This window comes from Hemicordylus capensis, chromosome 6 (assembly GCF_027244095.1).
Source record: "Hemicordylus capensis ecotype Gifberg chromosome 6, rHemCap1.1.pri, whole genome shotgun sequence".
Taxonomy (NCBI): Eukaryota; Metazoa; Chordata; class Lepidosauria; order Squamata; family Cordylidae; genus Hemicordylus; species Hemicordylus capensis.
In genome coordinates this window covers 21771017-21794452 of record NC_069662.1, presented here as the reverse complement: position 1 = coordinate 21794452, position 23436 = coordinate 21771017, and the positions used below count along the sequence as shown (strand labels likewise).

General features: G+C 45.9%; 1 protein-coding gene and 1 long non-coding RNA gene across 11 annotated transcripts in view; one reads left to right on the top strand and one right to left on the bottom strand.

Annotated features, from left to right (window-relative positions):
• Positions 1-582: 582 nt before the first annotated feature.
• Positions 583-22081, bottom strand: DNAAF3 (dynein axonemal assembly factor 3). Of its 10 annotated transcripts, none has more exons than XM_053261442.1 (13): positions 21938-21955; positions 21400-21504; positions 18552-18635; positions 15966-16108; positions 10233-10326; positions 8467-8624; positions 7763-7939; positions 7507-7629; positions 4523-4645; positions 3294-3447; positions 2878-2992; positions 2141-2215; positions 583-874 (listed from the first exon to the last, which is right to left on the bottom strand). In XM_053261442.1, exons 3-13 carry the CDS (start codon positions 18631-18633, stop codon positions 679-681), a joined length of 1440 nt encoding a protein of 479 aa, XP_053117417.1. In that variant the 5' UTR covers positions 18634-18635; positions 21400-21504; positions 21938-21955; the 3' UTR covers positions 583-678. The 10 variants fall into 10 exon arrangements, 9 of the variants coding, with proteins under 9 accessions (XP_053117417.1, XP_053117420.1, XP_053117416.1 ...); XM_053261445.1 differs by lacking the exon at positions 21938-21955 and adding an exon at positions 21773-21811; XM_053261441.1 differs by lacking the exon at positions 21400-21504 and having other exon boundaries at positions 21953-22081.
• Positions 22076-23436, top strand: part of LOC128329775 (uncharacterized) — a 20253-nt gene continuing 18892 nt past the window's right edge. Inside the window, exons 1-2 of the long non-coding RNA XR_008309785.1 lie at positions 22076-22178; positions 22926-23024. This is a non-coding gene — a long non-coding RNA (uncharacterized LOC128329775). The remainder of the gene's footprint in view (positions 22179-22925; positions 23025-23436) is intronic.

Sequence of the window (23436 nt, the reverse complement as noted above, 5' to 3'; positions counted from 1 at the left end):
AAATGAGGAGGCAGAGAAGTATTAGGGCTGTCCTCATGATGATGATGATGATTAGGAGGCTTCTCCTACCCTCATTTGGGAGCCGAGCACACTTCCAATATGTGATCGAGTGTTAGACAACATTAAGGTTGGAGGTGGGGTGCTTGCTTGTTTGTGAAGCCCCAGGCAGGTTGGACAAGCACAACCTACCCAGGTTCCATCCCCGGCTTCAGAACAAGGTGGGAGGGGAAACCCTCCTACTCGGATGGGGCTTGACTGACAAGCAAGCTCCCCGCCTCCAACCTTGCTTTTATCTAACACACGATCAAATATCCGGAGCATGCCCGGCTTCCAAATTAGGGTAGGAGAAGCCTCCTAACCTAATAATGATCATGAGGCCAGCCCTATTGTGACACCTGCATGTCTGTTAAAGAGGATCCCTTTTTTCCTGCTAGTTTCAGAGAGAACGGCCCAACATCTATAGCTGCAGATAAAACTTAGAAGAGGATGTGGGTGTGAACTCTGACAAGGAAGCAGTCCCCAGAAGCATAGGATTCTCTTCCACCATGACTCGATGACTGCAACACAGTGACTAGCACCAAGGAGTTTTAAAGCAGGAGCCTTTTTATTAAAAACTTGAAGAGATAAATATAAAACTATTAAAGATTTTTAAAAGAAATTAGTATATCATGAGCCACTTTAGGAACTTGGCTCTGTCACTTCAAGTGGAGATATCTTGCCGAGGACCTCCCCCACCTCCTGGTCCCCAAGCTGGAACAAAGAAAATGCTTTTTTGTCTGTTGTCTCGACGGGCACAAATCCAGCCTCCATCGTGAGACTGATTACGCGGGAGGCGAACTCGGACACCTGTTCCTTGTGGAGGTCAGGCAGGAAGCTGGGAGAAGGATCAAGCAGATTGATGGTGTGGGAAACCCTGCGTCATCACTCACCACCCTCTGTGTGACTCACCTCTCAGAGACCCCCAACAGAAAGTAGAAAAAAACAAATCTTTGCTCTCCTCCTAGTCTTTGCTATCCCTTAGCTCCCCCAAATTGCCCCGATGCATAATGAAGTACAAAACATACATGTACCCCTGTAATGCATGAAGACTGCACGCATGTACAGTTAGGTGCACATGTTTCAAGAAGCCAGAAGTGGAATTCTGATTCTTTCTCAGCTGCTGCTTCTGAGACATCTGCTTCCTGAACACTTGATGGGAAGAACCTGAGGATCAGGCTTCATGCAATATTAAACCCATCTTTGAAAGTAGACCAAAAATTATAATTTTATGTTTAAAAATTTAGCTGTGTAGGCCCTGATCAGACCAAAACTGTGGGACACGGCAAGGGGAGATTCACACAATTTGCTGCAAACAGCCATTTTGGTAGCAAAGTGCCACTTGGGGGGAGGAGTTGGGGTGCAAAAATGGCACAGGGGAAAGTGTTAACTTCAGCTTGCCACACACCACACTCCCAGCTTGATTGGTGGCCCTACGGCTAATTTTTAAAGATAAAAGGACTGCGTCTGGACTACTTCTGCATTAAGCCCATCTGATACAGATGAGTTTGATGTCACATATAATTTGTCCCCAAGTCGAGAAAGTAAAGTGAGTTACAGGTTTCAGTTCATCAAACTCTTATCTAAGATTATAGGTTTGTCATCATACATTTTCTTTCCATCTTCCTAGGAATGGGAACCACTCTGAATTCTCCAACAACTGAATCCACAGAATGCACTCACTTGCTTCCTGTTTTCTAATATGGTCTACCTAGACGATGACTGTCTGATCTGACTAGCACCAGCTCTCTAGAGTCTCCGGGCAGAGAAAGGTCTTCCCTAGCCCTATTGTGTGAGATCCTTTTATAATGGGAGATGCTGGGGTTTGAGCAAATTTAGCTATGGCAGCCATACAGTAAAAATTGATTATGTGACCAATCAAAAGATGAACAAGGACAGTAAATAAATCAGTAAAGTAAGCAAGCAACGCACCTCCTGTAAAGGAGGCTATGCCACTATTTGGTGAGCTTGGTGGCTAGCAACGATTTAAAGAAGGGTTTCCTATATCCAAACCCAGGATTCTCTCTACTGCACCACAGTGGGCCATTTCATAGGGGCAGAAGGTGGCTTTTTGCCAAGGGAGGATCAAGCAAGGAACACTTACTTTGTGAGCTCAACAATGAGAGTAGATTTGGGGGCTGACATCAGGTGCACATTTGGTTTCAGGAAGTGCACCATGCTGCAAAAGGCAAACAAGGGGTGAGTGAGTGAAGATACGAGACCTAGGATGTGTCCTCCCTGCCCTCTACTCTAGTGATGAGTGAATTCCCATTAGCTCAATTCAGAATCAACAAAGTAATGCCATCATCTCCCACAAAGACTAACAATGGCTTTGAAGGGGCTGACCCGAGACAAAAGTGTTTTATATTATGTAATTTTCATGGTTTCATTATTGTTGTATTGTAAACTGCCTGGAATGCCACCAAGACAGAAAGGTGGTATATAAATACAGTAAATACATAACAAAAATTCTTGGTGAACACTAAAAAAAATAATTGCCTTTTTAAAAAGAGTTCTCTTCTGGCTCATATTTTGGATGTGTGTGTTGGTGGTTTCACATGCATGTGCATTATTGAACCACAGCTCCTAACATTAGCCATGGTGGAGAGCTGTCTGGAAATTCAACCGGCCTCCCCACTATCTTCCCCTCCACATCTCTAGTAGTTACTTATTCTCATCTTGGCAACATCACTAGTCAAGGCAGACGGGACTCCCTTCCTGGGAAACCCAAGAGCCCTGCCTCCCAGCACAACTGGCTACTCCCCATTCTTGTGCTAAGAAGCCCAAGAGTCTTGGCTCATGGCACCCTCTCGTAGTTCCTCCCCCTCACCCCATTCCTACCTACAAGAGAAGAAGATTATATTGAAGAGTTGTTGATATTTGCTCTTGTGATGGAGCTCCGAGAGGCAGTTGAGAGGCAGGAAATGGACTCTGACATCTTCTGTGCAGGGAGGACCTGTGGCATTGGAAAGACAGAATTGTGGGGAGGAGGGAGAGATGGGCTGGGAAGAACTAGGAGAAAGGAAGGAACAGATATATTCCTGCAGCAGGAGAATGTGGCTGGAAACACATTTTTCTACAGCTGAGCAGAGAGTACCAAGGAGGGTAGACTCTTAAAATATATTTATTATATAATATATTAATATATATGAGCAAGCAGATAGCCATGAGGGTCCTGGGGGAGGCTCCATCACAGGCGAGTAATACAAAAGATCCTGGGGAGCCTCTTAGGCAGACAGCACTGATGGACTACTCACCACTGGTAGCCTCCAGCTTGGTATGGTCACTCTCTTTGGGCAGGTTGTCATCATTTCCCTCCTCATTAGAAGGTGCTGGTGGGTCATAATGGGCATGATAAGTGAGTCCGTACATCAGGGCAGTGACATTGTGCAAGGAGATTTCCTGGGCACTCTATGGAGGAAAAGAAGATCCATTTGGAAACAGTCTCTTATATGAGCTCCTCTCCTGCCCATTCCCTTTAGCATCCAGGATGTTGGACTCTCCCATTCTGTTTTCTGACTTAGTTGCTTGACAGCTTCATCATGCCAAAAAGATCAGGGATCCCACATTCCTCAGAACCAGGTGCATAATTTGAGGAGAAAGTCTCTGCTGGAAGCCCACAACTCACCACAGTTTTGGAACACCTACAAGGTTCTTCCCAGGTCCAAGCTCAGGAGAGACCTGTTCTTTCTGGTTTTCAGCAGAAGATAGATTTGTTGGAGCTCGGACCCTGGCAGCATCAGCTCTCAGCTGCAATGTCTCCTAGTGACCATTGGGTTTTTTTTAGAGTTGTGGATAAAAGTGCTGGACTCCTCCCCAATTTTTTCTTCCAGTGTTGGTCTCCATTTTGTCTCTCCAGAGATGACTGTTTGTTTTGGTCTCTCTCTTCAGCCATGAACTACAGCTGAAATTAAGCTTCAGGCTATTCTACATTTGTTTGTAACCTTCTCTTTAAATATATCCTTCTAGTTCTTCAATACCAAGACCTCTTGTTTTGCTGTTTTCTCACCAAACTGGTTTTGCTTTGCTATTTGGGGACTGAACTGCCATTCTTCCCCTACAAGATTTGCACAGCACTGATAGGCTGGCCCTTGCATCAGTCACAAAGTTACTCCCACCTTCTCAAAGTAATGTTTAAAGTGTAAAAAAAGAAAAGAAAAAGAAAACCTTGAAAAAAGTAAAACACCGAACAAATGCTTGGACAGATAGACAAGCAAATTGTTTGAAAAACAAAAGCAAAGGACAGAGCCTACATGAAGTGCAAGAACAGGGCAAAGAGGACAAGGTTTGATTCAGAGGCAGTATGTGTGTCAACTGAGAAGAGAAGGCAAGAGGGGAGAAAAGCTTGCCCCAAAGCAGAAAAACTGGCATACACTCTTGTTTCCAGGTATGTATGAAAGCATCCACACTCTTCTTAAGTATCAGTCCCCTCCCCTTACAAGATGACACATTTTCCTGAAGCCTAACAAAAGGCAATCGTGCTGACCTTAGTAGGGAGGCCATTCCTTGTTTTCAAAAGATTGGTATCTTCAGACTCAATTCCAAAGGTGATGTAGGGGCCAGTGGCGATGTCTCCCCAGTATCCCCGTGCTGGTACTGGCTCCCCTTTCTGGGTGGTGAGAAGTCTTGATTAACTAATTTGATTTGTCACCTTTCTGACTAAGCCAGGCCTACTCAACTGTGGCCCTCCTGCAGATGCTGGCCTACAACTCCCATAATCCCTGGCTGTTGGCCACTGTGGCTGGGGATTATAGGAGTTGTAGTCCAAAAACAGCTGGGGTGGGGGCAAAGTTGAGCAGGCTTGGTCTAAGCAATGCAAAACTGGTAAAGATACAACACTATAGTAATAGCAACAAAACTGAAGCAGACTCTACTCTCAAATGCTACAGATTGCTACACACTAAGACAACTTTGAGGACACTATGACCTCAAAGCATGAGCCCAGCTCAGTATCCCAGATGAGGAAAAAGACACTTTCTGGCCATGAGATGACCAAAGTCAGGGCAGACTGTTTCAGATGGTTATATATTCCAACCTGAACACAAGTTATGACAAAAATTAAAATGGGACATCCAGTTGAAGTACAAGGATATCGTATAATATTCTTACAGTTATCTGCTGGCAATCTGCAGTAATCCATGAATAAACTGTGTCCCTGTCCCCCCTGCCAAGATAGAATAAAATGAATTTGAAAAGACATAGTGGTTTCAGAGTTTATTCACGGGCTGCTGCAGATGGCGCTAAGAATATTATGCAACATCCGTGTATGTACTGTGGGTTTCCTGTTTTATTCTTCGTAACTTGTGCTCAAGCTGGAATATATCACCATCTGGAAGAGCCCTGGGACTACATGTTATACCAACAATACATTTCCTAAATGCTGGTCTACAGGTTTACAAGAATGAAAGGCGAGGCTGGGGATAGATCAGTAGGTAGCGGAGGTGTGCTTAACCCTTCTCCCCTGCAAATGCCTCCCCATTTGTTTTTACCTGCAGTCTCAGAACCAAGCTGGGGGGGGGGGAAACAACTAAAAAGATGGCTGGGCGGGGCATTTCTTGAGGGGAACTGGCAGATGGGAGAAAGGGTTAAGCGCTCCTTTCACATCCACTGACTGCTCTCTGCAATTCTCATTCAGTGTTGTAAAGCAAACACCAGGCTGGGAATCAATGTGCAGTTCCACATCCAATGGCATGAGAATTGGGGACAGCAGCATAGAACCGGGAAATGATCTGAGATTCCAGGAACAATGGCACCTCATCATTAGGGTGACGTCTGCAATATTAAGGGTGGCTCTGCACCATATGTCCCATTTAACACCCATAAACCAGGTGAAAAGTGGGGGAGAGAATCTAGGAGGATGAAACTTATTTTATTGCAGTGCTAGAAGAGGCGCCAGAAAACTGACTTACTCCTGTGGCTAGGCTTTGAGCCCCACCTCAGCTGGAACTTGCCTCCAGATCCCTACCAACCAAGAGTAAAACAAGCACAAACACACACAGACTCTCAAGGAGTCTGGAAGGAGTGGCTGCAAATGCTATCCCCGCAGTGTGACAGACACTATAATGTGACTCCTCCCATTCCACCGGGATAACTATGGTAGCTAAAGTGGAGCCTCCATTTCTGATGATAGGATGCTACTTCATAGCAACAGAGAAGGGCTGCTGCCTTCAAGCCCTGATTGTGGGCTTCCTGGAAGCATCGAGTGGCTAGTCATTGTGCAGAGCAGGACACTGGACAAGACATACCCTTAGTCTGAACAACCAGGGCTGCTGGTTGTTCTTGCGAGAAGTTTAGCACAGAAGTTGGTGGTGGTCGTGGGGGCTCTCTGAATATAGACCCTGCTCCCTGCATCCTCCCAGCACCAAGACTGAGATCCCTACCTCATACAGGATTGGTCCCAGGCCTTTGAGAAGCACCAAATACTTCTGCTTCAACTGCCTGTTCCCTGTTCCCTGGCCTTCCTCTCTGCCCAACCCACATGCCGCCGCCGCCACCCAGCTCAGTGATCTTCACCGTTTTTCAAGCAGGGGGTCACTTGGGCAAAACATCTTCAGTGCGAGAGCCATTTTGTGCCACACTGACTCCTGCACACTGCTGCACTTTGCCCGTTAAGAGGAACGGAGCCCTCTGGAGCTTCACCACCATCTTGGAAGGCGGACACAGAGCGTTGGGCAGTGTAGTCCTTCCCAGCGCTTTCCCCATAGAGCTCTGTGGGGGAAATGCTGGGAAGGATTACACCTCCCTGTGCTCCGTGTGTGCCTTCCATAAAGACAGTGAGGCTCAAGGGGACTCCGGTTCCCTGAAAAGAGCCCCCACCTGCACTAGGCAAAATGCAGCCCTGTGTGGTAGGAAAAGTCATCTCTGCATGGTGCCAAGAGGGCTGTGTGAAGTATTCAACTGAAGCTGAAACTTTGCACAGGTCTAATACAAGAACCAGGGAGCCACATTAAGAGTCAGTGGGAGCGGCCCCTGGCTCTTGGGCCTTGCAATGGAGAACACTGGGCTAGTGAATGGCACCGCAGGAAGAAACGCTCTGCTGCCCTCTCCTTCTTGGGGCATGCTTCCAAGTGGGACAAAAAGTGTGGCAGAGAGGAAAGGAGGAGGATGCAGAGGACTCAAGTGTCTCAGGGATGCTCTTATCCACCTTCACCTTATCCATCTTCACTCTTCCGCACTTCCTGATCTGCTCCGTTTCTGCCCCCCGCTTCACACAGAAGTGGACGCCAAAGAGGAGAGAAGAATGGATGCCTCTTTCCACACTTCCACTAGCCAGGTGGCAGTGTACAAGTTATGCAGAGGGTAGCGGATGTGCTGGGAAGATGGATAGGTGGGTGCGGACGCCCACCAGTTATCCGCTGCCTGAGGCAACTGCCTCCACGTGCCTCATGGATGGCCCAGCCCTGGCCTCATAATCTCACAATGGCCTAGCACAGCTAGGCTGCAAAGTCTTATGAACGGGAGCTGGCTCACATATCTGAGGAGACGGCCAGATGCCAGAGTCTTGTTGGGGATGTCGTAGGGGGCTTCGCGCATCTCAAAGGCCACGCCTGTGTCACGCCACTGGAAAAACTCACGGAAGTTGATCACTTTGGCCTAGGAGGAGAAAGGAGTGTCACAGGATACCGTACATCCCCAAGCCCCTGCTGTGATTTAAGAGGCACAGCAGCCCAAACTGAGTCACAGGAACTTGCTTGACCATTAATCCCTCCCTGTGTCAGTAACGCACCCCATGTTCATGCAGCGTCATGTTGAGATCCCAGTCACACACTCCACGACGAGAATCATAGCGGGTGCCCAGGTACTGTCGAAGCCGCAGGTCCCAGAGATGCTTGATCTGGAAGGCATGTGGGTCAGGATTCCGCCAGAACTGGAAGATGGCTTCCAACTGGTCCCGCTCCTTGAACTGGAAGGAAAAGAGGGAGGTGGTTGCTGGAGAGGAGTCAGGGCTCCAAAATCCTCTATGACAGGAAGAAAGTTGAGTGAAAAAGTGATGTACCCTCAGGAGTTATACTGGATGAAGGGCATGGGCCCAGAACACCCATGAAGGCTGAGGAAGTGACGGAGGCTTGCTTGGTGCCTTCCCATAGCTGCTATTGCCCTTGGTGGCTCACGGACACCCACTAACCATGACTCTGCCATTCCTTTAGTTATAATACACACGGAGGTCATTCACGCAGTTAAAAAATGTGTTCTACCCGGGCTTGGGAGCTATGTATGCTCCCTTTTTTTTGGTTGTGTGGAAGCAAGCTAAGAGGAGAACTTGGGTAGATGTGATTGTGTGGAAGCAAGGTAGGAGGAAAACCTGGGTAGCTTTTCCTCTTACCTTGCTTCCACACAACCTAAACTTGCACAACTAAACACAGCTCCCAAATCTGGATAGAACAGTGTTTTATTGTGTGAATGACCTCACTGAGTTATCTCACACTTCACCTTGAGGGCAGACAAGTCCAAGATGGGTAGGTGAGTCTGCTGGAAATCAGGATCTGTGACATAACGGATGAAAATGTCCGATTTCTCTTGCAAGTAGGCAGCTGTCTGACTTCGAAGCAGAGTGTTCCCCATCAGCTCCAAGAACATCTCACTCTTCTCTGGAGAGAGATGGAACATAGTTCAGTGTCATTCAGTAGTCCATCATGGGATAAGGGGACAGGTTCATGTATGGATTGGTAACTGGTTGAAGAACAGGAAACAGAGGATAGGAATAAATAGACAGTTCTCTAAGTGTAGGGAAGTAAGAAGTGAGGTCCCCCAGGGAACTGTACTGGGAACAGTGCTCTTAACGTAATCATAAATTATCTAGAAGTTGGGGTAAGCAGTCAAGTGGCCAAATTTGCAGATGACATTTAACTATTTCAAGTAGTGAAATCCACAACAGATTGCAAGGAGCTTCAAAGGGATTTCTCCAAACTGGGGGAGTGGGCGACAAAAGAAAACTGAGCTTTTGTTGCCCACTCCCCTTTTGCTAACTGAGCAAAGAGGCACCTTTATAAAGTGGTGGCTCTCTTTATTTAGCAGGGGGAGAGCAACTGGCCCTATCCATGCCCAGCACCGCACCGCACCCCATCCAGCGGCTGTTGCTGGTGTCTATCTTAAGTTTCTTTTTTAGACTGTGAGCCCTTTGCGGGCAGGGAACCAATTCATTTTATTTATTTATATCTATGTAAACCGCTTTGGGAGCTTTTGTTGAAAAGTGGTATATAAATATTTGCTGTATTTGTAAAATGGCAAATGGAGTTCAGTGTTAGCAAGGATAAAGTGATGCATATTGAGGCAACCCCCCCCCCCTTCACATATACTCTGAGCTGTCAGTGACTGAACAGGAGAGGGATCTTGGGTCGTGGTGGACAGCTCGTTGAAAGTGTTGACTCAATGTGCAGCAGCTGTGAAAAAGGCTAATTCCATGCTTAGGATAATAAAGAAGGGCATTGAAAATATAAGCTGCTAATATTATAATGCCCTTATACAAAGCTATGGTGTGGCCACATTTGGTCACCAGACCAGAAACGACATTTTAGAACTGGAGAAGATGCAGAAGAGGGCAACCAAGGCCTAAAGTACCTTCCTCATGAGGCAAGGCTGGGGCTTCTTTACAACACCTGGGGTTTTTTAGGTTAGAAAAAAGATGACTGAGGGGAGACATGATAGAGGTCTATAAAATCATGCAAAGTGTGGAGAAAGTTGATAAGAGAGAACATTTTCTCCCTTTCTCATAACCCTAGAACCATGGGTCATCCCATGAAACTGATTGCCAAGAAATTTAGGACCAACAAAAGGAAGTACTTCTTCACACAATGCATAATTAACCTATGGAATTCTCTGCCACAAGATGTGATAACAGCCAACAGCCTGGATGGCTTTAAGAAGGGTTTAGATACATTCATGGAGGACAGGGCTATCAATGGCTACTAGTCTGAGGGCTATCAGCCAGTCTAAGAGGCAAGAGGCCTCTAAATACCACTTGCAGGGGAGCAACAACAGGAGAGAGGGCATGCCCTCAGCTCTTGCCTGTGGGCTTCCCAGAGGCATCTGGTGGGCCAGTGTGTGGAACAGGATGCTGGGCCAGACAGGGCTTGGGCCTGATCCAGCAGGGCTGTTCTTATGCCACATGGTGGGGGCTCCAGCATATGGGCCACTCTTGGGTCCCCGGAAAAGGGACAAAGGCAGCAGGCAGTGGGGGAGTATTTATCTGCCTTCACCTTGCAGCCCCATCTTCTCTGAAGGCTCCAGAGCCAGATTCAGAAACAGCAGCTGCCGACCCAGGGCCTCAAGATTATTCTCCAACACGTAGAACTAAGAAAAGGAGAGAAAAACTTAAAACAGCAAGTCTTAAACAGTGTCCTGAGCTCTCTGCCAGCCCAGATACCACTCATGAATTTCAGTGCTCGAGGAGTGCTCTGGGGCAGGGGGCACTAGGATATCTCCCACTATTCCATTCAGTGTTCCCTCTAACAGGGATTCCCAGATGTTGTTGACTACAACTCCCAGAATCCCCAGCCAAAGGCCATTGCAGCTGGGGATGCTGGGAGCTGTAGTCAACAACATCTGAGAATCTCTGTAAGAGGGAACAGTGATTCCATTCCCTCTTAAGGAGGGAAGTGCTTGGAATCATGCAGAAGGCGAGTTTCCTTCCTAGCTTTAACTTCCCAAAATTCAACCCTGTAGAGTTCCTCCCCACCCCAAATTTAACCTCTTTTTCCTACAGAACCTCATCATCCTGCAGTGCTGAGAAAATACAAAACATGCTCCTAGCTACTGGCCAGCCTTCATTAGGCAGTTTGCTGGTTAACAATCCAGAATGGCTGGCTGGTATTTTATCAATAGTTAGGAGATGGTATCCTGATAAATGGGGGAACATTTAAGCATTTCAAGAAGTCAGGCATCACAGTTTGGAGGCAACACCCTTCCACAAGCAAGACAGAGAGCTGGCTGCAGGCATATTGGGCTGTAGGGCCTCTTTGGTGATATGATGCTAGATGGCAGATCTGTTGTCTTTTAGAAGTGGCCTGGCTCTCTCTACTATGCTCTGTTTGTATCACTAGAAATAAAGCAGATTACAAAGACACCACAAGCTTCTCATCCAAAGGAAATCTGGTAACGTTACCTCTGGGACATTTCACTGCCCAGGGAAGTGGGTAGACAGACAGACTTTACAGTGATGTCCGGGGGTGGGGGGGCTTTACTCACTGGACTATATTCCCCTCCTAGTATCCCTCCTCTATTGTGGTCGTCTCCACTTCCCTTTCAGATTCCCTCGCTCCCTGCCACCAGGTTCAAAACAAGTTGGCTCACTTGCCAAAGAACCCAGGAGCCCCTCTACCTACCCCTCCTGAAGTCCCATCCTGCAGTGTAACCTTAAGGAGCCTTACGGTATTTCTAGCAGGGTCCCTATGAATCCTGAGACCAAGAATTGGGAATCCGACTGTTTCCTTCCCCCAGCCTTGCTCCTATTCCGTCTCCCCCACACATGACAGAAAAGTCTTCTAGTTATGAAGCGACATTCAAAAGTAATCATACGGCTGGCTGTGAGAAGTAGTGCTGTTGATTCATTGCCTCGTGATGAAGGAAGGTCGCAAGGGGAAGTCTTGGTGAAATGTTGTCTGGTAGGAGTTGCTATGGGGGAAGGGCCTCCTTGCATCAGTGCTGCATCCGTGACCCCCTAAACCTCGCTCTCCTTGAACCTCACACTTCCCTCACACGTGTCAGCCCATGGCCTTTATGGGACATCAGCACTGGCACTGCTGAGCTGAGGGGCTCTTGTTGATGGACAGCTGCCAAAGCATCCCCGCCAGACGCCTAGTGTTGACAGGAATTAATTAATGTCACCACACATCTCAGGAAAGAGAAGAGGGGTGGGGGCAAAGCGTGAGCACCACCTCATCACATGGTCAGCATGAGTCACAGCTAAAAAGGAACCCAAGTGCTAGCTCCTCTGATCCAACTCAACAGAACAGCCTCCCCTTCCACCAAAGGAAGGATCTCTTCTTCCCAGACTTTGGCTCTATTTATCCAAGAGGAGAGCTGGTCTTGTGGTAGCAAGCATGATAGATAGATAGATAAACTTTATTACGATCGTAGATCAGACTGAACAACAAAAACCATTACATAAGACTAGAGCGTATAATACAAGCAATGTAGCAAAACCTAGCCACATTGAAAGTGATCTCTTTACAAAAGTTAGATAACAAAAACTCTAAGTAAAATTCATCAGAGTGACCTGGAAACTTCCCCAAAAAAGGAGTAATTAGTTTTAAACGAGCATCGCTATAAAATTTACAATATAAAATAACACGAGGGGTAGTTTCTACGGCACCCATTCCACAGGGGCAAATCCTTAAATTAAACGGGACCCCTTTATATCAAGCAAGCATGTAGCAAGCATGACTTGTCCCCTTAGCTAAGCAGGGTCCACCCTGGTTGCATATGAATGGGAGACTTGATCTGTGAGCACTGTAAGAAAGGTTTTCTTAACCTTGGGCCCCCAGATGTTGATGGACTACAACTCCCATCATCCCCGGCCACAATGGACATGGCTGGGGATGATGGGAGTTGTAGCCCATAAACATATCAGGGGGCAAGGTTACTCTGGGAAGAGCAGAAGGTTCCAAGCTCCCTCCCTGGCATCTCCAAGATAGGGCTGAGAGAGATTCCTGCCTACATCTTTGGAGAAGCCGCTGCCAGTCTGTGAAGACAATACTAGATGAGGAAAGGGTCTGACTCAGAATATGGCAGCTTCCTATGTTAGCTCCTGAGGAGGAGATGGGGCCATAGCTGAGTGGAAGAGTGTCTGCTTAGCATGCAGAAGATCCTGGGTTCAGTCTCCAGGTAGAGCTGAGAAAAAATCATGCCTGAAGCCCTGGAGAGCCACTGCCACTCACAGTAGACAATACTGAGCTAGATGAACCAATGGCCTGACTCAGTAGACAGCAGCTTCTTATGGCTCATTAGGGAGGTATGAAGAGCTGTTATAGCTGTTAAGGGAGCTGCCTCCTACTGAGTCAGACCACTGGTCCATCTAGCTCAGTACTGTCTGCACTGACTGGCAGCAGCTCTCCAGGGTTCCAGGCAGGAGCCTTTCCCAGCCCTACCTGGATATGCTGCCAGGGACTGAACCGGGGACCTTTAGCATGCAAAGCAGATGCTGATAAGAAGACTTCCTGAATCTTTATCCAGCATTTATCTCTCCTTAAAAAAAAAAATTCAAGGTGCTTTGCCATCTTTATTGTGTTCACTCATACAACCACCATTATGCAGCCTTTCTGGGAAAATAACAGATTTCCTTTGGTGCTTAGAAGACAGAAGGGCAAGTGCTGAATGAGTATTTCTGAGAAGGGTATTCTAGAAAGGGGGTGGCACCACAGAGAAGGCTCTATCACTAGTCACCACTTGCCTCACCTCTAAAAAACGGGAAACTGAACCGGGCTTCAGAAGATTATCTGAAGGAACTGGCAGATATGTATGGGAGAAACTGTTCTTTCAGGTGCCCTGGTCTGAGGCTGTTCAGAGCTTTATTTGTTAACTATTATTTTGAATTGCACGTGGAAACAACCTAGAAGCCAGTGGAGAGAGGAACATAGGAAGCTGCCATATACTGAGTCAGATCATTGGTCCATCTAGCACAGTATTATCTACATAGATTGACAGCGGCTTCTCCAAGGTTACCGGCAGCAGCCTCTCTCAGCTCTATCTTGGAGATGCCAGGGAGGGAACTTGGAACCTTCTGCTTCTGCTCTTCCCAGAGCGGCTCCATCCCCTGAGGGGAATATCTTAGCATGCAGAAGTGTGCATGCTCACACTTCTAGTCTCCCTTTCATATACAACCAGATTGGATCCTGCTTAGCTAAGGGGACAAGTCATGCTTGCTACCACAAGACCAGCTCTCCTCCCATAATGGTATTGTCTACAGACTGGCAGCGACTTCTCCAAGGTTGCAGGCAGGAATCTCTCTCAGCCCTTTCTTGGAAATGCCAAGGAGGGAATTTGGAACCTAGATGCTCTTCCCAGAGTGGCTCCATCCCTTAAGGGGAATATCTTACAGTGCTCATACATATAGTCTCCCATTCATATGCAACCAGGGTGGACCCTGCTTAGCTAAAGGGACATCATGCTTGCTACCACAAGACCAGCTCTCCTTTTTAATACTCATGAAATATGCTCAGACCAGTGCATACACCAAACGGATAAAGTTTCTGGATGTTATTCAAAGGCATTCAACTTTTATAAGGTACGGTAAAAAGTTTCAGTTGTAAAGTAAAGGGGGGAAATGTGGTTAAGTTGGATTTGATATAGAAAGATTACAATTTCACTGGATTTTGTATGCTGTGTCCTTGGATATGTCCAAGCACATGCATTCAAGCACTGTGAAGCCCTTACTGCTAAGGTGGCTCAACTTTATTATACTGCCTGTGCCTGACCATGCACGAGGGGGTCAGTTCTGGTCCCCAGAACACTCTCTGGAGAATATACATTAAATACAGACATTGGCCAGTCCTGCTTTACAGGAAGACAAAAATCTGAGATACTGAAGGTCAGTGTTCCTGTCACAGGGATTCCCAGATGTTCACTACAACTCCCATAACCCCTAGCCAAAGGCCATTGCAGCTGGGGATCTGGGAATTGTAGTCCACAACATCTGGGAATCCCTGTGACAGGGAATACTGCTCAATATGCTGTTTGACTTTCCTCCTCCCAGAATGGTTTCCCTCAGTTAACAATTCCACTTGGTGGCATCTGATGAAGGCCTGTTTGGGACCAGCTTCCCTCCATTTGCCTGGCTGGGACCAAAAGCATTTGGCTCTCCTTGCTGCCCCCCGCCTCCCCCCCCACCAACCCCTCCCCTCCCCAGCTCCATCAATAGCCATTCCACTGCAGAGCCTTAGAGGAAAGTGCTTTCCAAACACCCTACAACAGTGTCACTACGGATCTGCTAAGTGTGTTTCTGTACGTCCTGTATTGGGACACTGCAGTCCTTGCACTGACAGCAAGGTGCCATGCACATTTCCAATGCCTTATTTCGGATTTTATCTTTGCGTTATAATCCTACAACATTGTATGTGCGTCACAAAAAAGTAGCTGCATTTCCCCGTTGTAGGAGTTTGAGATTCTGGGGATCATTTTCAGTACGCTCCTGCCAAGCCAAAGCATTTTACTCCTGTTGTAGTGTGTAATCTGGAAAGCGCCGAAGACAGTAAGGTCTTCTTCACTGGACCAACACCCCTTTCCAAACTGCCTCCATTAGCAACCATTCCACCTGGTCATTATGTAACTGCATGTATGTTTTGGTACTTGAATTCTTATCCTTCTTCCCTTCCCATTTCTTTTGTGTCATTTCTCTCAGGTTGTAAGTCGCAATTTTAAAATGTAAAGTGCTTGAGTGTTTTGGCAGAAAGCAGACAGACAGACAAGCTTGTTCACATGACCTTCGGGAGCTGTGCACACTCCAAATTTTTGGTTGCATGTGAGTTCAAAGCCAGGCTGGAGGAGGGAAAGTGATCATCAGGGTGGGGGCGGAAGCAGGCTCTGATGGCCTCTTACCTTAGTAATATGATGGATAGAAGTGCTGGGTAGGATGGCGCTGTCAGAGCCTGCTCCCAGCTCCCACATGATCACTTCCCCCTCCTCCGACCTAGCATTTACACATGTTTTATACCTGGCTCAGCTCCCCATTTTGATATCAACAAAGTCTGAAACACCAGAAGGTTCACAGGAAATTTGGTTCGATTTATCTAGGACAATGCCAGGCACGCTTCCTTGAACCAAGCATGTTGAAGGATCATTCAGTTACCTTAACTTAACTCATGTAGGGGCTGGGAATACAAAACAAATGGACTGATGAACAATAAGAAAAGCTTGCATAATATGTAAAGAGCTGCACAAGTGCAGACACAGCTGAAGAAACAATGGACATTTGGAGGGGTGGGGGAGTTACACACATTGATTTTCCTCCGTGGCCATTGGTGCGCTTGACTCATTGTCTTGAAAATATGACGACCATCTACTGATCCCACTAGCAGGATATTCAGTTCAGGAATACCATCCTGGGACAGCCGCAGATGTTCCAGAGAAGACTCCAGATCTGTAGAGAAATTCAAATGGCTCTGTCTAGGGGTTCTCTGTCAATTTTGAAAGGGCGGTATAGAAATCGAATAAATAAAAATAAAATAAATAAATAATAAATAAATGGCTCTGTCCAAGGTTCCATTCTAACAATAAATCCAGATTTTCCACTAGAGGCATTTGCAGCTTCAGGACATTGTAGAAGATTCAACTGGAGTAAGAAAAAATACTTCTGCTGTAAAACCATGAATAATTTGCAAGATCACCCCCCACCCCGAACACATGCCTGTGGATTTTTCTTGCACACTTTGCTGCAAGAAGTGCAGGAAGAAAGAGATGACTGATGGGTAATGAAGCTGCCAGGGGCCAATTTGAACTGCCAGATCAAAGTGAGGACCGCTTCTGAGAGCTGGCATCTTTGACCCTGGCCAGAGACGACAAACATGACTCTGCAGCGACCTTTGCTTGTGAAGGATGTTCATGTACTTTTGGGGTATATTACTAGAATATGGAATTATCATTTCAGCAAGAATTATGAATCCTTTGAGCATGACGTGTTGCTAAAAGGTTTATTATACAACCCTGGAAGGACAGATCCACTCCTGACCTCCAATTTTGGATAACTGATATGTGTTGGCATTTGAACTGGTTCTCTTCGGATGGAATGGCAAAAAGGAGGAGTTTTTAGCCATCTGGTCTAATTTTAATGTACTGTTTGCAGTTTAAAGAGAAATATCATTGGAAGATTTCCCCCCCCTTCCTCCTATTATTAAAATTAGCATTATTTATGTACTATGTAAGTGACTGTATTTTTCTTTTTAAATTTTTCTTTTATTCTTTTTGTTTTTTGATTAATTATTCATATGGCTTATTATTATTATGTGTTGCTGTTGTTGTCGTCTGTTTTATTTGATATACAGAGAGAAAACTTTGATCCTGGCCTTCTCCTGAATCCATCTGCAGCTCCTTCTCTTCCCTCCCTCTGGAAGAGGGACCAGATACTGCCATACAGAGACCAGAGACTGCCATATACATACCAACAGAACCCTTACTGTGAGGCCCAAATTGGATCTCAATGTGGATTTTCATTCTATGTTGCTCTGGGAACAAATTTTAGCTGAAAGTTTAATGGAAATAGGTATATAAGCCTCTCTATATGAACACAGGAGCAGGAGTGGCTTTTTTTGCTGCTGGACAAGCTCTGCTTCCCCACTTCTGACTTTTGCCCTCAAAGGACACACACTTGTATTCACTTTGTTCTTTTGTGTTTTTAAGGAGAGGTTGCATTTAAAAAAAAAACCCAACAACAACTCTGGTGAGAGAAGCAGGGTGAAGTAAGGAGGGGCAAAAGAAGGCTTCATCACTGACCCAATAGCCATAACCAGTCAGTGCTGTGGAAATCCAGCAAAGTAGGAAAACAGGCTGCCCCTGAACTTGAACTGAGGAGAAGATGGTACATGTCTGTCTAAAACAGTGATCTTCACTCTCTTTCAGGTAGGGGCTACTTTGACAAAAAGCTTTCAATGTGAGAACCATTTCCTATTACGATGACCTCCGCACAGATCTGCGCTTTTCTCAGTGCTGGGAAGGCCCTTTTAAGACAGACAAAGCCCCCTCTAGGATGAAAGCACTGGGAAGGGCTTCCTAGCACTCTGTGCAGGCTTTTCAAGGTGGTGCAGGGGCTCAAGACGGCTCTGTTTCCCTTAAGGGAGTCCCCAGGCACTGGGGGAAATGCAGAGCACAATGGGAATGGTTGTCTCCACATGGTGCCAGGGGGACTGTGCAGAATTTTCGGCTTTGGCCAAAGCCTTACACAGGCCCAATAAACAATTAGTCAGGGAACCGTACTTAGGATTAATGGAGGGTGTCATGGGTCCCCGGGCCTTACAATGAAGAACACTGGTCTAAAATGTAGCAAGGGTGCTTCCACAGCAAACTTATAGCTGAAGCTATGAAGAATTAGTCTGGAAGGAAGTCTTGAGAATAGATACTATAAACTCTGGGCACAGAAATCCCATCTGGAGCCCCTTGCCAACATTAGTGGAATATTTTAAAATGTATACTCTACAACCTTGAGATTTAGAAACCAATCTGAATTCTGCTCCAGATTGCAATGAGATCACAGAGTGATCTCATTAGATAGATCTCAGTATTGGCTAAAAGAGGTGTGTTTAATCCAAAATGTCCTGGCCCAGGAACAGTGGCCTTTTGGTTCCAGAAGAAAAATGGCTATTGCGCAGTCCTGCCCCACGGCACCCAAGCAGCCGGGATGAGAGATCCCCGATACAGAGATGTTTCCTGCCTCTTAAGACAGCTGCATCTCCATGCTGGGTCCACAACAGGGCACATGTGGCCAACAGCTTTTCAAATTTCTCACAGAATCTGGGAGATAGGAATTCCAACTTTAATATTAAAGACGGCAAGCAAATAAAGGGCTGGTGGGAGGAACAAGCAATACTTACATGTGTCTTGCAAGTCAAGTGCTGGAGAAAAGCCCCACCAAGCTGTGGTGCCAAAACCGTTGCCACTACCCACTGCTGTCATGGCTGCACAAAAAAACAGAAGACATCCAAAATAAGACACATATACTATTTAGGCTTGCTCAAACTGAGCAGGGATTCCAACAGGCCTTGTTTACTCTCTCTGACATCATCTCAACTATTTTTTCAGATTCTACACACCTTATCTTCTATACCACTTCTCTCTATCTAAATGTGAGTGCTATCTATGCTAAATGTAAGTGCTATCTATCACTGTCACAATTCAATTCAGAGATGTTTAGCAAAGTGTACTACAGCAGCTAAGAGCTATAAATCAGACAGTCCCTGGTTGGCATAACAAGATAGACAAGAATGGGAGGATAGATCCTTGCTTAAGGTTACTTGCTAGGGAGCATGGGAAAGGGAGGCGAGTCTTTCCATCACGTGGAGATGAAGAGAAGGTACACTGGGGAAAACTGGAAGCAGAAAGGAAATGTGTACTTTTGTGGAACAATTTGCCATTCAGGTAGGAATGTAGAAAGTGAAACTGTGGATCTGGAAGTTGGTGTCAAACCCCATATATCAGGTCTGATCCCCATCATGCTCTGGTAGAGACTAAAATGCAGCCTCTTTAAAATTTCCAACAAAGTCTTTATTTCAGATTAGCAAACAAACATGTGGCTTAGTTGACTGAACAGATTCTACAAATAACAGTTTGGTTTCCAGTATGACATCAGGTACACCTGTTCAATTCCTAACAGTTCTACTTTTCATGTTTTATGACTCTAAGCTTCTAGATTTCATGAGATAAAGTTAAAACAGAGGTCACAATCTCAAGAACCACAGAGTTAATTCTACGCACCTGGTGCAGCCTCTTGACTACAATTTTTCTCAATACAGAAGCCTTGTTGCTTCTCACATTTACATCCCGCAAATGAGGTCAAGATGACATAACATTGGGATTACCCAATAATCCTCACAACAACCCTGTGAAGCACATAGATTAGCGGAGAGTGTGACTAGTCCAAGGTCTCCATGTGCATCATGGTGAATAGGGATTTTCAGACCCAGGTCACCACAATCTTAGTTAAAACTCTGACCACTATACCATCTCAGCCCTTGCAGTTTGCACAATAAACCACGCTTCTAGAAACCTTCAAAAATAAATAATGATGCAGATCTGCTATTTAAAATGGGGGGGAATGGCTCAATGGCCACACATAGGCTCTCTGCATTGTGGCCAAGTGTCTTTGCAAGGCTTTGAAACTAAAGCTCTTAGTGGCCAATGGAGAGCAATCTTCTGTAGTGGTTAGAGTGCTGGACTAGCACTGGGGAGACCCGAGTTCAAATCCCCATTCAGCCATGAGACTTGCTGGGTGACTCTGGGCCAGTCACGTATTTCTCAGCCTAACCTACTTCACAGGGTTGTTGTGAGGAGAAACCTAAGTATGTAGTACATCGCTCTGGGCTCCTTGGAGGAAGAGCGGGATATAAAATGTAATAAATTAAAAAAATATATTATTGCATTAATATGGGCTTGGAGCAAGAACACTTAACTTAGATGAATGTCGGTGCCTCAGATAAGATGATTTCACTTTATTTATTTTATTTATTGTTAAATTTATATACCGCCTTTCATTAAAGTAATCCCAAGGCGGTTTACAGCAAAAAATTTAAACACAAGATGGTAAAAAAGACACAATTAAAATATTAAGTGAAAAAAATATTAAACACATCTGATTAAAAATTTAAAACTTCTGCTGTCAAATTCATTAAGCACAAATGGAATTTTACTTCTACAGTTGAATGTATTAGGCGCAAATGAGATTTTATTTCTCTTGCTGAATTTATTAGACACAGATAGGAACATAGGAAGCTGCCATATACTGAGTCAGACCATTAATCTATCAAGCTCAGTATTGTTTACACAGACTGGCAGCAGCTTCTCCAAGGTTGCAGGCAGGAATCTCTCTCAGCCCTATCTTGGAGAAGCCAGAGAGGGATCTTGGAACCTTCTGCTCTTCCCAAAGCCGCTCTGTCCCCTGAGTGGAATATCTTACAGTGCTCACATATGGTCTCCCATTCAAATGCAACCAGAGCAGGCCCTGTTTAGCTAGGGAGACTAGTCATGCTTGCTACCACAATACCAGCTCTCCTCTATGTGTGTCTAATAACCTCAGTAAACCTGAATGAACCTAAAGCTGAAATCCTATGTGCACTTTCTTGGGAGTAAGCCTGAATGAACACAGTAGGATTTACTTTTGAGTAAACAAGCTACTTTGTGATCTATTCAGTCAAATAACTGAATAATGTGTAAATGATTTATCTTGCTAGCCCATAGCAATCTTGCAGAATTCAGTGTTCTCTGTGGCAGAATCTGGACTTGAGTTTGCAGCAAACAAGCTCTCATAACAGAAATTCAGTGATAGACACTCTGCTATTACTAAGTGTGTGTTCAACACCCAAGTGGGACTAGCTGCCTTGCCCACTCTTCCTTTTTCGGAGCCACCTTAAGTGGTGCAACAGGGAAATGCTTGACTCACAAGCAGAAGGTTGCCAGTTTGAATCCCACTAGTAGTATATCGGGCAGCAGAGATATAGGAAGATGCTGAAAGGCATCATCTCATACTGCGCGGGAGGAGGCAATGGTAAACCACCCCTGTGTTCTACCAAAGAAAACCACAGGAGTCGAAATGGACTTGACGGCACACTTTACCTTATATGGGCAAAAACAGATGTGAGAGGAGAGACTTGTGACTGGATCTTCCCCAACCAATAAAACAACAACAACAAAACACAACAACAACTTTAGAGCAGATAGGAGGCTCACCTGATTGGGGCAATTTGTGCAATTTTTCCAATATAAATTGCTCCCCAAGCTGTTATTACCCATGAAGGGGGAATAAAGGCACAACACATGTATGCACCACAACACCTTAAGAATAAGGGAATATTATCTCTTGAAAACGAATCGATACTCATCACCAGGCCATCCCCTCAATTCCCTGAGCTCCACCACTGAATTTCAGGATTCATCACCCCAGACCTTCACCACTGCAAAAGTTATCCTCAGTAAACACCCTCACCCTCACTTCCAACCAATTTGATGCCCCCGCGCGCACAACACACACACACACAACACCCCCCCTTCCTTCCCTGGTTTCGACCCAGAGTGCATTCCCCCCACTTCGTTTCTACCCCACTTTGCAACATGCTGTTGAGTTCACGTCTCTCCTACTGGCCTCCTCCATGCTTTATCAAAATTTCCTCCAAAAACAGAGTCGCCCACAGTACCCTTTCCCGCCCCCTCTGCTTCAAGAAGACCCCCGCCCCGCACTTCACTCGCCCCCTCCCTTGAAGAGTCTTACTCCCAGCTGCCGTACCGCCACTATTTCCCTCGAGAAGACCCGCCTTCCTTCTCCTTGTCGTGACAAGCAGGTCGCCCGCTCAATCCGCCTGTAAGCCGCCTGTAAGCCCAGCCAATCAGGACGCTCGAAAGGGAAAGGAAAACAGTGACGAGAAGTTCTGGGTTGCCGACGACGCTGTCTCCTTAGCAACGCGGCCTGCGAGACGCCGGTGGGATGTCAGACGTGGAATCTGCTGGTTTTTGTACGCCCGACTCTTAGGACTCTTACACTTGGAAAGGACAGTTTTGATCCACCCGCCCCGCCCCGCCCCGCCCCTGCCCATGCTGCCACTAAACCTCACAACCGCACAGCTATCTCTATGCTCACACAGTAACCTTCAGAAAACTGTGGATGTGATTCAATAATGTCCTTTCCACCTAGTGCTTCTAGTCATCTATCTATCTATCTATCTATGAATGAATAGGAGAGGAGACCTGGTCTGGTGGTAGCCAGCATGACTTGTCCCCTTTGCTAAGCTAAGCCTGGTCTGCCCTGGTTGCATATGAATAGGAGACTTGATGTGTGAGCACTGTAAGATATTCCCCTCAGGGGATGAAGCTGCTCTGGGAAGAGCAGAAGGTTTCAAGTTCCCTCCTTGGCAGCATCTCCAAGATAGGGCTTCCTGCCTGCCACCTTGGAGAAAGCTGCTGCCAGTCTGGGTAGACAATACTGAGCTAGATAGACCAATGGTCTGACTCAGTATATGGCATCTGCTTATGTTCCTATGTTCCTAATGCATAGAGTCAGTGCTATTAAACTGACTCATCATTTCCTCCCTTGTCAACATACTGTATACAATCATCTGTCCTATTATCAGTTAGGGTTGCCAGATTTTGAACCAGTTTCTGTAGCTGTGTCTGTCACACCACTTTGATCCATAATGTTGACATTAGCAGGTGATACGGTTTATCTCCATGTTGTGAAAAGCTTCCCCTTCTGGTTTCTGCAGATCGAGCTGCTGTGACAGACACAAAAGCAGACCAGATCAGTCCCCCCTCAGTCAGTTGGCAACCTGGCAGATCACATCTCCACTATCATTACAATAACGGTAAGAATATTTATTATTTACATTTATATCCCACTCTTCCTCCAAGGAGCCCAGAGCGGTGTACTACATACTTGAGTTTCTCTTTCACAACAACCCTGTGAAGTAGGTTAGGCTGAAAGAGAAGTGACTGGCCCAGAGTCACCCAGCTAGTTTCATGGCTGAACAGGAATTTGAACTCAGGTCTCCCTGGTCCTCGTTCATCACTCTAACCACTACACCACACTGGTAAGAATATTTATTGTTGAAGTCATTGGCCATAAGAACATATACAGCTGAAAACAAATACATTTTGCCAGCAAAACTGCAATAATTAATATTCAATAACATCCTGAAGTGGAATTTATACAGCTTGTGCACAACAGTATATGGATGGCAATATGGACATCAAACCTTTGCTGATAATTAAATCATT